Raw genomic sequence first — 15,471 nt, forward strand, 5'->3', positions numbered from 1 at the left:
GAGTAAAAGGGGCGGGGGGGGGGGGTGCGCCTGGGTGGCTCAGTTGGTTGACGTCCTACTAGGCTCAGGATGTGATCTCACGGTTGATGAGTTCGAGCCCCACGTCGGGCTCTGCGCTGACATCTCCGAGCCTGGAGCCTGCTCGGGATTGTGTGTGTGGTGTGTGTGTGTGTGTGTGTGTGGGTGTGTGTGTGTGTGTCTGCCCCTCCCCCACTCATGCTCTGTCTCAAAAATAAAATAAACATTAAAAAAATTTTTTGAAAAGAGTAAAAGGGGGAGTTCAGAACATTAAACTGTAATTTAATAGAACAGAACATTTGTTTTACAAACACAATGATTTACAACCTCGGGGGAAATGTACTGTCACATCTTGCCTGAGCCATCCCAGCCACATAACCCTCTGAAGAAGCCCCCCCAAGATATAGATATTTCAGAACACTGCCCATGCCCCACTAACCAACTTAACTGGGTAAAGTGTGGCCTCGTCATTACAGCAAAACATTCTCCTCTTGCTCTGGAAAGGCCTTCCCTGCCCAGAACCTGCCCAGGAGCTTGAGGTCACAATTGCTCGCTGCCTGAGTGAAACAGACCCCTCTAACTTCTGGGCTCAAGAGAATTCTCGAGTGCTTTGCTTCCTCCAATACAGTGAGTTGCCAGCCAACCAAACTATGAAACATGGCAGGGGGCTAACTGGCCCCCAATGCTTCTCACTGGAACCCCCTAAGGAACCCTGGGGTCCTTTTTTCAGACGGAATAAAGCTCTGTAACGTGTGTTGAATGGCTGCATGTCCACATCTGCTCCCCAGGGCACTGGCTGGATACCCCAAAGGACATCTCTCTCAACCCAGGCTGCCTCCTGAAAGCTCAAGGAGCATCCGGGCTCCCCAGAAGGCATCGCTAGAGGCCTGGCCATCGGGCCACTGCACCTGGAAAGCCAACACAGCGTTACGCACAGAAGCACCTTCTGCCTGGCTCCACCTTCCCACCCAGGCACCCCTACCCTGGGACCCACCCTCTCTGGACTCAGTGGGAAACACTAGCCCATGGCACCCGGCTCCCATTCAATTGACTCCAGCCTTGAGGCATCCCCACCCCTCGTTCCATTTGTCTGCTTTATTCACTCCAAAGGCATGACCTGAGAATCCAAGAATTCAAAGGGAAACCCATGGTACCTGGTAGTAGGGTCTCACCTGGCTGGAGGGCAAGGGCTGGCTCAGGTCCAGAGCAGACATAGGGCTGGAGAAAGAGGGGCCCGGAGCCAACTCCAGGGGGCTGGAAAAGAGACGATGTCAGGACAAGCTCTGAATCAATGGGGTGCCAGGGCACTACATGCCCTGACCGCTCTCTGCACATAAGCAGCCCTTCCAGGTGCTGGATGCTCTTCAGGAACACTGTCCTCTCATAGGGCCCTCCGGTGTGCAGGTGCCACAGAGGCTTGTGTGACACCTCAAGTAGGGGGCTTGGGTGAGCCAGAGAGCACTTCAGGGCAGGCTCACAGAGAAGGGCCGGCAAGTGGAAACCCGAAGGAAGGGTCAAGAAGGGGCAGGCCTGGGGTGTGGAGACAAGAGGCCATTAGGACCAGGCTGGGAGAGCAGGGAAGATAACGGGTGCAGCCACTCGGGACAACAGTCTGGTAGTTCCCTAAACTGGCAGACGCACACCTACACAGCCATCCTGTGTACCCCCCCCCCGCCCAGAGACGTGAAGACAAACACGTATGTCCAGGAATGCTCAAAGCAACCCAACCCAGGGACTCAGCAATGACTACAAACCGGTGATGGATCAAAAAACCATGGTCCAGCCACATCAAGGACCAGAACTCACAAATAAAGGGGAATGGATTGCTGATGCACACAGCAACGGGGAAAAATCTCAAAGTACTCAAGCCGAGTGAAAGGCGCCAGACCCCTTGCCCCACCCAAATTTAAAATTGTAGATGTCATTTACATGGAATTCTAGAAAATGCAGATAAAGAAGGCAGATGCATGGTCCTGGGGGTGTCAGGGTTAGAAGCAGGTGGGAGTGCTCTGTACGGCTCAGCAGTTACAGCTTCGTGGTGGATACATAAGTCGCACTCAGAAAACTACCATCTGTACCATCTAAACATGTTGCTTTAATGAATGCCGCTTATGCCCCAATGAATTTGCTTTTAAAGAAGAAATCAAAGTCATCAGATCACAGCAATGATGGGCTGGGCCTTGGGAGTCCAAGGCTGATACAGCCAGTGGGGAGACCAAGCAAACCACAAAGGTACCCAGTGGGGGCATTTTCTCCATCATGGTTCCTGGTCACGAGTGAAAAAGTGAGTCCCTGTGCATAGTCTGCATTTTCTCGCCATCTGCTGTTTCAGCAAGAAAATTGGTGACTTAAAGAACTGCTCCCCTTCTTTTTCACACATTGCACTGTAGTTCTGCCCGTACTGGGCACCTGGCTTTCAGCTCCCAGACTGGGGAGACTGTGAACCCTGGGGACCTGGTGCTGGTGACCCCTATCAGAGATCCACCAAAGGACCCCCAACTTCTCACACTCTTCCATCCCTCTTCCCTACCGCTAGATTCTCCTGGCCTGTTGTACTGGGCCCCACGGCCAAAATCTACAGCACCTAGGCTGTTCATGGCTCTCCCAAGCACCTCTGAAACTACGGTTTGGAATATAAAATCCAACTTGATGCTGCTCAAAAACTTAGACAACCTCTGTCTAGGGAAACGAAAATGCCAAAAAAGAGGCTGCTGGGGCCCAGGGTGATCTTGGATAAGACACAAACCGTGAGCACTGTCCACAACACAGACCTCATATCTGCTCTGATATTTCTAGGTGTTCTTTTGTCTCAGGGAAAAACTACCCTCTGCTTCTGGTAGATGCAGGGTGGGAAGAATGTTGTTTTTCTTCCAGAAACCCATAAGGAAAGGACTCAATCTGCACATCTGAGGTCACAAGTCTGTATGTAAACCAGACAATACCTTACCCACGGCCGGAGAAAATGTTGCTTGAGCCCCATGGCTCTGCGTGCCTCACCTCTGGGTCAGGATGAATTCAGGAGGCTGTGGCCGGGGCTGTGTCACCTGGAAGCCGCCAGCCTGTTGTTCTTCTTGACCACCACCAGTGCCCGGACCTTCCTCCAGGTACATGCTCTGCGGATTGCCAACAGGTGGGTCAGCGAATCCTACACAGAAACAAATTCCACAACCCAGTGCTGGGAGAAGAGAACACAGCCCACAAGCAGCACAATCAAGACCTCCATGGAGAGAAGCAGCATCCAACCTGGCAGGCCTCAAGCCTCAGCGTCCCTTGCTGAGGAAGGAACAGTCACGACTGTTGATCTCAATGACCTTTTTAGGCTTCAGAAACAAAGACAAAGCCCAGTTGTGCAGACTTCAAGTTCTGCTTAATTAACCCAGACTTCATGCCAGCCCCCAATGCCAAAGATTCAGCATCCAAATCTGCCCCCCACACACCCCTGCTGCATGAGTACAGGGAATGGGCAGTCCACTTCTCAGTTTATCTCATGCTGGTCCATCAAAGGCTGAGCCACCAGCCCTTAGCTATTTTCATTTTCACCTTTCACCTGAGGTTTCACCATGATTTCAATGAGGTGCAAGGTGTCACGACCTTACCTGGCTCCTTCTCTCTACATTGAAGAGAGTATCTCCATATATCATTCAAGATAAGCCATGGTGAATCTGATCAATTCTGGGTCAACAAACATTCTGGAGCAAAGGAAGGGAAGGAGGAAGGTTCGTGTCTTCCCTGAGTCTGCCAGGTAGTAAACCTAGCATCGGAATCCCTGATCTCCGACTCAGAACAACAGGCCAGCCAGGCGGGGCTCACAGTCCTTTGTCTTGTCCGCCAGAGTGACGACCCAACCTGCCAGCCAGCTGCCCAGACAATCTCAAACCAAAGGAACTTTCCTGACAATTTGGTGTATGTATGATTTTACCTCCACTTTCCACTGTTTCCTCTTTTCTGTGGAACTTTAAAAGTACTCTGAGATACATTAAATACAGTTTAAGTGCTGATCTGAGCATTTCTGATTCAAACATAAAAGATCACTGGGTTAGATCTTCTTCCTCCAAGAGAAAAACAAGTAACAAGCAAAAAGCCCAGAACAAAGGGAGAGTCAGGGGAGGGATAATTAGTGGAAGGGAGATGTCCACAGTCTGCAGACCCAGGGCACAAGTACATCCTATGCTGGTAGGGCATCCGAAAGGAAGGCGGGGTATAGGTCAGGTCCTGAGAACCCTAAGGAGGTTGGAGGGAGGGAGCAGTAAGGGAGAGCAGGGTAACGTCCTGGTGCTCAGGCAGTCAGCAGGGAGGCTCACCAGTTCCTAGAGAACATCACCCCTCACATGTGCTGGACCTGGTGTGAAGACCAGCTCCCCTCGTCCCAGTGTGAAGTTGGCCAGTGACTGCCCCACTCCAGCCTTGTTGGTAAATTTGGACAGGCAAACGTAGGTCTCTGACAGTGGACAAAAAACATGGACAGCAAGAAATGAGGGACCGATATGATCAAACTGAAAAGCTGCCTACAGAGCAATGAGTCTCCAGGGCCTTTCCTCTTTCTGACCCTTCCTCCTTCCCTACCCAAGGAAGGGCCAGAATCCACAGCCCCAACACTCCTGCCTTCAGACAACAAAACATATTTTTGAAACTTCTATTGAGAATACTCAGAAAAATCAAAGACACTGCATCTATAAAAAGTAATAGAATGCACGAAGAAAGGAAAATTCAAATAAAAAAAGAGCCTGGAATTCTCTTAACGCCTACCTGTCAAAATGGAATACTGAAAGACAGAGTTTAACACCTCCAAAGCACATACGATGAAAAAGACAAGAAATGCAAGAAAAAAGGTAAACATTTGGGAGACTGGTCCAGGATTTCCAACATCAGAATAAGATTTGTGCTCTAAAGAGAACTGAGAATGTGGAGGGGATAAATTATCAAAGAACATTGTCCAAAAAATAGCCAAACCTTAAAGAAGACATTATTATCTTCTCTAAATTGAAAGGCTTAACAGAAAAGTGAATTAAAAAGACTCACACCTAAGACCACCATTGTGAAATTTCAGAACACCCAGACTTAAAAAACAAGACTCCGGGGCGCCTGGGTGGCGCAGTCGGTTAAGCGTCCGACTTCAGCCAGGTCACGATCTCGCGGTCCGTGAGTTCGAGCCCCGCGTCGGGCTCTGGGCTGATGGCTCAGAGCCTGGAGCCTGTTTCCGATTCTGTGTCTCCCTCTCTCTCTGCCCCTCCCCCGTTCATGCTGTGTCTCTCTCTGTCCCAAAAATAAATAAACGTTGAAAAAAAAAAAAAATTTAAAAAAAAAAAAAAAAAAAAAAACAAGACTCCAAGAAAGGAACGATACGTTGCAAAGAAGAAAATAAAATGACATCACCAACATCGATGCTAAAAACAATGATATAAATATATCTGTAAATATCTAAGGGAGGAAGAATATTTAAACTCAAAACTCCTTCCCTGCCAAACTGTTAATGAAATGTGAAGGCAGATTAAAGACAGTTTCACAACATGTAAGGACTCAGAAAATTTATCTTGCAAGTACCCTTTCTTGCACAATTAATTGAAGATGTTCTCAAACGTAACAAAGAAGTCAAGGAAGAAAGAACAAGACCTGCAATTCAGGAAACACCGATGCAAACCCAAGGAGACAACGAGAGGAGCACTCAGGATGGTGACCCCACACCAGGTCTAGGGAAAAGTCACTGGGATGGAAACAGGAAGGAGGGCTCCAGCCATAAGTAAGCCTTCAGAGGAGACACTCGGAAAGCTGGAAGAAGGGAAGAATGTGATAAACACAGGTAATGTAAGAAAAAAGAAAGGGAATTACAAACTTCAGGAAATATGGATATACCCACAGAAGACTAAGAAATTTAAGTGACGGGCAAATTGATGGTGTCAATATCTTCCTTACAAGGTGAGATGTCACAAGATGCTTTTGTATTTGGTAGACTAAACAATATGTAAATACATACTCTTTAGATAACAACTAAGAAACTAAAGAAGTGATATTTCAATCGTGAGATGCTGTAGGAGGTCCAATAAGCTCGACCATCTGCTGTTGCAGCAAGCGTTGACAGGTAAGTTAGGTGGGCTAGAATGGGGAATGCAAGGTGGCAGATGTCTAATTAGTTTTAACTCTTTCCTCACTGTCTTACTATTAGTCATATGCACATTTTATTTTGCAAACTAGAAAAGTAGGAGAGTACTGGCCCTTCCCACAACCCCCCAAATGAGACCCAAGTACTTGTGGCATCTTGTGCAGAAGAGTGTGGCCTGGAATGGACCCACCTGTGGAGCTGGGCTCACCCAGAGGAGTAACGGACACAGCCACAGCTGCATCTGCAGGGCGCATCATGAAGTCCAACCCAGGCCCGTGAACCAGATGCCTGGTCTGGAAGGAAACTTCCCTGGAGGACGCCAGTGCAAGAGACATCAGCCATGACTCAGGGGCAGCCAGAGAAGGGTCTAGCATGTCACTGCCAGCAGCCAGAGGACAGACGCCAGGGCCTGGGCAGATGGCAGGGAGAGTGACAGGATCGCGGCCAGGCCCCTCCTGGTACATCTCACCACCCTGCAGAGACCTGGGGAAGACAGCAAACACCATCCCTTGGAGGGCAGAGACTCCCAGGAGGAGACTCCAGCCCAGTTTGGGAATCCAGGTTCCCGACTCGACCCAGCCCGATGGCTGTGAGGCCCACCACGTCCCTAATTACACTGCCTTCACTGTTCTACGTGTAGCTGCTAGGGTTCTAGAACACTTAAAAAATACTATGACTGCAGCACCTGGGTGGATCAGTCCTTTGGTTGTCCGACCCTATATTTCAGCTCAGGTCAGGATCCCAGGGTCATGGGATCCAGCCTGGCGTTGGGCTCCGTGCTGAGCGTGGAGCCTGCTTGGGATTCTCAATGTCTCTTGACACCTGGGTGGCTCAGTCAGTTAACCATCTGACTTCAGCTCAGGTCACGATTTCGTGGTTCGTTGAGTTCGAACCCTGCATCTAACCCTGCATCCCTGCTCATCAGCGAGGAGCCTGCTTCCTGCTTGGGATCCTCTGTCTCCCTCTCTCTCTGCCCCTCCCCCACACTCGATCTCTCTCTCCCCGCCTCGCTCTCTCTCTCTGTCACTCACTGACTCACTCTCCTCCTCCCCCCATCCCTCTCCCTGCCCATGCTCTCTCTAAAAAACAAACAAACAAACAAACAAACAAACATTACTGGAAACCCAAGATACATTAGCAGTTTCTTCAAAAGGAACTTCAATAAAGCACTATTCCACAACGATGAAAGCAAGATATGATTAGGAAGAACCTAACAGTTGAGTGGATAATGATGGTTGACCTTACAGGAATTACCGGGCAGCAGTCGATAACAAACAGACTCCATGTGGCACAAACACTCACTGTGTCTAAGATGGTACTCCCGGGTTTATGTTACCACTCCCCCCACCCCACCCCATAATCTCTGCAATAACCTGCAAGGCATGCCCTCTCCATTTTGCAGATGAGAAAAAGCACGGCACTGAGAGGTCTAAGTTCACACACCTGGGCAGTGCCAGCCTGCATGTGAAGGGCCAGGCACAGACAGTGTCATGAGAGATGCTGATATCACGTGGGAAATGGAAAGCGTCCACATCTTGATGGTTACACAAGATGGGACCTGGCCCCTCGCTCAGACCTAGTCCTGCTGATGGCTGGCACTTTCCTTATGCTTACATCAGGTTCACGCCTCGTCCCAGGTGAGGGAGAGTGCTTGGACAGTGCCTAGTACGCAGGAGGAACTCAAGAAATGTTAGCTGTTACTGACTCAATGAAATGCAAACAGTACAAAAATACTAGAAATAAAATGAGACAAGAGCTAGGGTTCACCTTTAGGAATAAGTCTGCATGTTCTTCTTTCCAAATCTGTTTTCCTCATTCTCCAATACATACATGAAGTCAGGCTGGAGCCCGGCTCCAGGGCGCAAGTGTGGGGTCCCTGACATGCACGGCTTCCTTACCTGTGGCTCTCCCATACCGGAATGGCCGAATCTCTGCAGTCACTGACCTGGTCCCATTGCTGGCCCCAGGATTCACATGCCTGCTCCAGGCCTGGTCACCCACCCAGGATGGGGAAACTCGATAGGGTGATGGTCCCATGGTCCCATGGGATGGCAGTACCTGGGAGGCAATGGCTTTGGCATAGTCTCATCTCCAGAAAAGTCCGGGGCCAGGGCCAGCGACTCCCATGGCCCTTGGGCGGTCTCTCTGGATTGTGCAGGCCCATTTTCCTCCTGTCCTGCTGAAAGCCAATCAGACAGGAAGGAGACTTGCTGATGCTCCCAGTCCCAGCCTCCTTCCCAGCAGGTTAAGAGCAGCCCTACTGGCTGAAAAAAAGGGGTCAACCACTGACTCAATACAATATCCTTTGTCCCTTAAATGTCTTTTGTCTGAAACCAATCCATAATTACAAACCCATGAACCCCTACATCATGGCGGCTGGCTCGCTTCCCAAGTCTTCTCGACTCCTGGCCCTGGACGCACCATAATCTCTAAATGCAAAACACCTGTGGCAGGCCCCACTTAGGGGCATCCTGACCCTCACCCTCAAGGATCTCACTAACCACAAGGTGACGTCCTCAAAGTGCAGACTGGGAGTGAAGGTGCTGTCCCTATAACCAGAGTGAACCTAACTAGGCTTAGCCCTAAACAAAGGGTGCCCCCAACCACGAGGAAGGGGGGAGCCCTGGAACCACTCACCTGGCCACTGAGGCCTGTCCACACACCCAGAGCCAAGGTGGGGGTGGTCTGAGGGCTGGGGGCGGTCCGGACCCCTCTCCCTCACACTGGGGTCCTCTACTGTGTCCTCCGGCGCTGGCTCCAGGCGCTGGAGAAGGGCCCTCTGGCGCCGCCGGTAATTGGCAAACCAGTTGTACACTTGCTCTACGGTCAGGCTCGTCTCCAAGGCCAGGTTCTCCTGCCCCAAAACAGCACAACCTCTAGGCCCTCCACCGTCCCCGGAGCAGCGGCGTGCACGAGGGCGACCCGACAACGCTTTCACCGAGGCGGCGAGCCAGAGCCCGGCCTCACTCTCGGGAGAGCGGCAGCAGAGAAGCTGAGCCGCCTCAGAGCAGGAGGCCCGAGCCAGGCCATCTGCGCCGCCAGCACGTCCGGCAGCCCGGCCTCGCTCACCGCTGGCGCCGCAACGGCGGCCCCGCCAACGATAACCCAGAAACGCGGAGGGCTTGGACAAGGCCTGCCGGGCCGGAGCCTTCCGAAGCAGGGGGCAGCGACGACCCGTGACCAACGCCTGTGACCCAGGACCCCGCAGAGCATCTCTTCTTGCGGCCACCGCTCGGCGCTCGGGAGAAGCCAGTCTACGCGGCCGGCGCGGTGATCACCGGGAGAGCACTACTGATTGGACAGGTAACATGGTGGGTGGAGCAAGCACCAGGAGTGCCCTTTTGATTGGACAAGCTCTAGAAGGGGCGGGGAGAAAATAGGTGGAGCTAACACGGGAGCGCCCTGCCGATTGGACAGAGCAGAGAAGTGGGCGGAGAGAACAGGCCGGGATTTTGGAGCACCGGGAAACTCGCACTGGTCGTATCTCGCCTCTTTACCCCTAGCAACCTCACCCCACTCCACTCCGTCCCTCCAGTTTCCCGGGGCTACGTTGAGGATGGCGCCCTGCTGGCCCTGAGCTCCGCAAATACCTGCCTCCCTCAGGCTGGAAGCTCCACGACAGCAGTGGGGATATGATGACCCCACGTTTGAAAACTAGACCCTCCACGAGTGCAGGTTGGATGGTCACGAGCTGCCAGCCAATGAGCTCCCGTCTCCAGGAAAGTTCTGAGAGAGGCGGAAGCCCCCAGCATCCTGGCAGACGGGCCACTGGGGAGGTCCGGAGGAGGGGAGGGTAAAGGTGTGAGTCATCTAAGGGTGGTGGCGTCGCCTAAGGTCGGGGGGGGGGGGTAGGCTAAACGGGGGGCTGTCGAGCCTCGATCTCCTGGGTTCTTACCCGCTCGGCCTTGCTGGGGTTGGTGCTCACGCTCGAGGCAAAGTCGTGCAGCTTCCGGCGAACCTCTCTGGGAAAGTTTCGGCTCTTCAGGCCATCAGGGCAGAGGGAGAGGGGTGGTGGGTTTCTGGATAAAGACAGTGAAGTGGTGGTTACAGACACCCCTTCTCCTGGATGCACCTCGTGTGCTCTCAAACACTGCACCCCCAGACATCCTCTCATCTCACTTGCTGCTCCTCCTCTCTAAGCTGCAGAGTCCCAAGCGTCCATCCCCTGAAGAAGGGAGGGGCCCACATTTCACGGCACAACCTCAGAGGGGTGTCACCAGGGTTTCCACTACCGCTCACTGAGATGCCACAGCTGACCAATGGCTGGTAACTACTGAAAGGGGATGATGAAGATATTGAGGTGGGCTATGCTCCTCTTTACGGTGTATATACACGAGTTTTTCCAAAAGGAAAAAGTGATATATAAACAACTACTACCTGTGGGGAACACCCAAGGTACCCAAACACCAAATGAACAAATCACCATGGATGTCAAAAATGCATCCCACACATACCACATCCCAAATGGAGCTCGATCCTTTGCTCTCGGATCTTCCCCCAGTTCTGTGCATCTCAGTGAGAAACCATCATGTTCCAGTCAATCAGACCAAGAGCCCTGGGGTCCAGCTTTATTCTCTTTACCTCCTCCAACACATCTCACTCGTCAGCAAATCCTCCAAAATCTGCCCTGACACAACCCTTTCTACAATCACTCCCAAAGATTTCCAAGAACCTCTTGCCCCTGCTCCTGTACTAACCACCTTTAGGAGGACCCTGCCACACTTAGGCAGTGTACCAACCATGATGGCTGTAACCCCAACATCATCCCCTCCTTACACATCTAGGGATTGCTGTCCCAGAGCTCAGGCCTCCAAGCCAAGGCTTAGGTGAGCCTGCCTGCAACCTCCAACCCACAGCAAAGAACAAAGGCAGGATAGTCCTCTACTAAGCACATTCTCTGTCTAGTACTCCCCTCTGACTATGGAATCCACAGTGTTTGCTCGTCTACCACCCCTTGTCCATACCCAATGGCAGCCCAGGAGAGTAGGGCCCAAGCATTACCCCCAGCACCTCCAATAGCACCCAGCAATCAGGGGCCCCTTCCAAATACTGCATACTGATCCCCAAATCATTTACTTCATTGCACTGGACTCTGGCAGGCCATCAGCACCTATACGGAGGGACATGACTGCTTTCCTGAAGACCCCAAGGCTGATTAACTGCTGGGTTTTGAGGGCACATCTCACTCTTTTGTGGGCACTGGGAAAATAATTCTCTCTGATCCAGAAGGAATCCATCTCTTCTTCCAGTAACCAGGCCAGTAACCAGGCCCTGTGGGACAGGAACCCCCTGTCACTTGGGCTGGCAGGAGCTCAGAGCAAGATCTGCAGCTCCTCCTGGTCAGAGAGGAACACGCAAGATGAAGAACAAAGGCTGTGCAGCCTCAGTGTCTCTCCTGGAAGTCTAGCTTTGCATCTCTCTCGTGTGTAGCCCCGGGCAAGTTGCTGACCTTTCTGTGCCTCAGTTTCCTCATCTGTGAATGGTGATGACAGTAATAATAACAATAATTAGCACTTGGAACGTTTACTTGGTGCTGAGGACGGGCCCAGCATCTCTCACGTGCCAGGCAATCTTCTAAGCACCACACGTATCTCCTCTAATGCTTGCATCACTCTCCTCTTTATTCTCCTTAAAATGTCCTGCAGCCCTAAGGGATGGCACTGAGATCCAGGCCATGGCACCTGCAGAGCCTGTCTGCGAGAATCAGATGACCTAAGACACAGGTGCTGGAAATTTCCCAAGGGAGAAGAAGAGGAGAGGAAGAGAGTAAGGTCAGGGCGCCCACCTGCTGCCCCCTTCTCTGCAGAGCCCTCACCAGAAGGCAGCGTCTCCTGCCGCAACTAGAACTCTCTGCCTGGGTCCTGGAAAAGGCTCCCTCTCCTTACCCTGCAAGCATAAATGGGAATGCACCCCTCCCCCAGCTGCGCAGGTAGGTGGAGAGTGTGGCTCAGTGTGGGGCACAATGGCTGACGTAGAGCCTATGATCTTTTGACTGCTTTTGACTGCTTCTTCTGACTTCTGCATTTATCTCCCCGCCTCTATTTCACCTCGGCCCCCCTGTGGTTTTAGAAGGCACAGCCCTCGGGAGTCCTAGGGAATAAGCACAAAGACAGACCAGCAGCATACCTCTTTCTGCAGCGGAACTTCTGCACTGGGGTCAGCACAGCCACGCCCAGCCGCTTCATGACCAGATGGTAGTGAATGTCGTTCCAGAGCTGGACCAGCTCCTGGCTGCCTCCGGGCACACGGCAACCCTGCCGAGAAAAGCCTGCTGAGACCGGGCTGCCCTCGCCCTGCCTGGAGCACTGCCATCTGACCTGACCTGATCCCTGAGAAGAGCTGCCTGCTGATGTGCCAAGCAATGAGGGCAGGAACCCAGCACTCCCATCACCAGCAGGCTCTGTCCCTGGTGGCCCAGCCAGCCACTCAGGTCACGTCAGCCCTTCAACCCTCCCACACAACACATGAGGTGAACACAGCTCCCAGTCACTGCTTACAGATGAAGAGCAGGAAGCAAGGAGAACACAAATGACTGGCCTGGGGCCACACAACACACAAGAGGCAGAGCCACAGTTAGAGCCACATGGGGATTCCAAGGCTTGACCCACATCTTGCATGAAAGACCTTTCTCTCCCACCCAGCAGAGCTGGCCCCTCCGGTGCCCAGCGAGTGCATTCTGAGTCAAGTGGGATGAAGTCCTGGTCTGTGCCCCGTGACAGCTCACTAATCCAGTGGGACTTGATCACATAACCAGACTCTGGAGATGGCCAAGGATACCTGCGGTTGGCCTCCCCCAGAACCCAGCTGCTGTAGTCAGTGTGTGGGGCTCTTGCATTTAACTCCAGTGTCCTCAGGGCCATCTTGGCAAGGGAGGTGCTGACAATCATTTAGCTTTCTCTCCACGGCATCAGAAAAGCCCATTTTTCTGGGCTGTGACTTTCACTGGCCGAGGGCACAGCCGTCCGGGAACGTATATGGGAAACTTGCTACCTGCAGGATGTGGCCCTGGGCAGGAAACATCCTTTCTTGGTGTGGTGTCCCCATCCTCTCTCTCAGGTCTCAGCTATACGTCACCTTCTCAGAGACATTTCTGGGCCATCCAGACTGTGTGTATAATCCCTCTATGGGGAGTTTTTCACTACTGGTGTCACTCACACATTTCATCATTGAAATGCCTTAACAGACATTATTACAACTCTGTGTTTTCCCTTGTTTGTTTACCGGATCCATTTTGACAGATTTGGAAAAACTTAGCCCCTCTTACTCACAGGTGTTGTGTTCCATGTCGTGGATCCTGTAACAAGCAGAACCAAGGCAGCCCCTTTCTTATGGGGCCTGCAGTGCAGCAAGGGAAGGCAGAAAAAATGAATACCGACAAATAATTCTTCTAATTAGGAACTGAGGAAGGAGCTATAGGGTGAACAAGATTCTCCACTGGAGAATAAAGTGGGCACTGCTTAGACAGGGTGACATCTACAGCAGAAACCAGAGAAGAAGAAAGACACCAGGCACACAAAGAGCCAGGCTCCGGCCTCTGGCACAGGCGAGAACACATGCAAAGGTCCTGAGACACAGAAAGATCTCACGAGTTGGTAGGGACAGCAGGAAGCAGCACGGCTACATGAAGGAAACAGGGGGAGAGTCCAAAAGAGAGACTAAAAAGCAGGCAATCTCAGATGGCAGGCTCCTGAGCCGCCTGCAGACTCATGCAGACCACGGCCCATCTGCAGTTTTCAAACTCCCTGTGGCTGCTACAGGAACAAATCAAGGGGACAGGAGGGGACATTAGGGGAGCAACCAGGAGGACCCCACACAGCCTGTGGCAGAAGGAGTGGAAACGGAAAGAACTGGAAAGAAGTGAGGATTTCCAAGGTAAACTCGGCATGAACCAGGCATGAACTGTATCTGGGGGTGAAAGAGGGAAAAGGATGCCTCCAAATCCCTTACATGAAGCCCTTCGAGCCAGATGTACTTTGGAATTCAGAACGTCTCAGATTTTAGGGAGCAACACAGGCATATGCTCCGTAATATGCACCACCCCAGTGTCATCTGGGGCAGGCAGCACGTTAGAATCAAACACACCGGTATTTAGGCAGCAGAATGCACCACGGTCACATTAAGTGGCTACAGACCATAAATGGCTTCACCTCGGTGCAGGCCAGGTCACATCAATGCCAAATGAGTCAGCATCCGAGTATCACCAGACGAGTGACTACGATACTTTCGGTTTGCGTTCTCGACTGCAGACCTGTGGCTCAAGGATCGAAAGCCTGGCTCTGTCTGACCGTCTCACCACCTGGGAGCCCCGCTCCCCGAGCCAGGACCACCACTCAGAATGGATCTCATAAGGGGACAGTGTTGCCTCAGATTACAAGGTAGCTAGAATGTGTGAAGCACGGTGGACCATCCTGGCTCCGTGTATGAAAAAACCTCCCCACATCTCCGTCGCGTTTGGGACGGTGGTGGCCGCTGAACCTCTCTGCGCCCCCCTCACAGATCCATCCTACCTCCAGCAGCCGGCAGGCAGCCTGGTGCTGCTGTTGCTGGGCCAGCACCCGGGCACACACGAAGGCCACGTCCGCATTGTCCAAGAGGTACAGGCGCAGCTGACTGTCCAACACGGCTGTGACCAAGGGCTCCACCTGGGCGGGGTCATCCTGGAGGTCTCGGCACAGCCTGCCTGCAAGAGTCACCAGCTCCGCCAGGGGTGGCCCAGCGCCCCCACTCTCCCTCAGCAGCTTCAGGAAGCTCTGCATCCCACGTTGGGTCGGCCCCTCTGCGAACAACACAACAGTCATCACGACGGCCACATGCCGGCCGCACGTCAATCCTCAACTCTGCGAGGCCCCTCTAGCCACAGGCATTTTTAACATGGTTGTGAGAGCTCCCCAGGGGAAGGCAGAGGGGTGTCAGATGCCGGCTAGTTGCCTTTCTTTAGTCCTTGGCCGTGCACTAGGTACTGTCACTGCGATGGCGCGTCTCATTCCCGCGAACCTTTTGTCTGTGTCCCGTCCACAGGCCCCACCCTGGTCTTCTCCTATCTCCTCCTCTCTGTGTCCCCCACATTCTTCATTTTCTTTTGAATTTTATTTTAGAGAGGGAGGGAGAGAGACCACATGTACGAGCACGGGAAAGGGGCAGAGAGAGAGAATCCCAAGCAGGCTCCACACAGCACAGAGCCCGACACAGGGCTGGAGCCCACAATCCCGGGATCATGACCTGAAGTCAGACACTCAACCGACTGAGCCCCCGAGGTGCCCCTCCCCCGCTTTCTTATACACACAAGGTAATGGTGGGGTTTTTTTCCCCCTCCGTTTCTGACCTCAATCAGGGCACGGACCATGTGTGTTGGGGTC

At 52.5% G+C, this 15,471-nt stretch overlaps 1 protein-coding gene across 8 annotated transcripts; it reads right to left on the reverse strand.

The window, feature by feature from the left end:
* Positions 1 to 279: 279 nt before the first annotated feature.
* ANHX (anomalous homeobox) lies at positions 280 to 15,175 on the reverse strand. 8 transcript variants are annotated; one of them, XM_045457455.1, is made up of 9 exons: positions 14,623 to 15,167; positions 12,242 to 12,369; positions 10,011 to 10,134; positions 8,753 to 8,969; positions 8,174 to 8,294; positions 6,306 to 6,598; positions 3,016 to 3,163; positions 1,191 to 1,272; positions 280 to 926 (listed from the first exon to the last, which is right to left on the reverse strand). In XM_045457455.1, exons 1-9 carry the CDS (start codon positions 14,911 to 14,913, stop codon positions 840 to 842), a joined length of 1,491 nt encoding a protein of 496 aa, XP_045313411.1. In that variant the 5' UTR covers positions 14,914 to 15,167; the 3' UTR covers positions 280 to 839. The 8 variants fall into 8 exon arrangements, 5 of the variants coding, with proteins under 5 accessions (XP_045313411.1, XP_045313412.1, XP_045313414.1 ...); XM_045457456.1 differs by having other exon boundaries at positions 8,174 to 8,291; positions 14,623 to 15,166; XR_006707395.1 differs by having other exon boundaries at positions 896 to 926; positions 3,016 to 3,131; positions 14,623 to 15,175.
* Between the last annotated feature and the right edge of the window lie 296 nt (positions 15,176 to 15,471).

Source organism: Leopardus geoffroyi, chromosome D3 (assembly GCF_018350155.1).
Source record: "Leopardus geoffroyi isolate Oge1 chromosome D3, O.geoffroyi_Oge1_pat1.0, whole genome shotgun sequence".
NCBI lineage: Eukaryota > Metazoa > Chordata > Mammalia > Carnivora > Felidae > Leopardus > Leopardus geoffroyi.

Coding starts and splice junctions, on each gene's coding strand:
- ANHX (XM_045457455.1), bottom strand. CDS start 14,913: ATGACTGTTGTGTTGTTCGCAGAGGGGCCGACCCAACGTGGGATGCAG. Junction 12,370..14,622: donor CTGCCTGCCGGCTGCTGGAG/GTAGGATGGATC, acceptor TTTTCTCGGCAG/GGTTGCCGTGTGCCCGGAGG. Junction 1,273..3,015: donor GAATTCATCCTGACCCAGAG/GTGAGGCACGCA, acceptor TCTCTTTTCCAG/CCCCCTGGAGTTGGCTCCGG.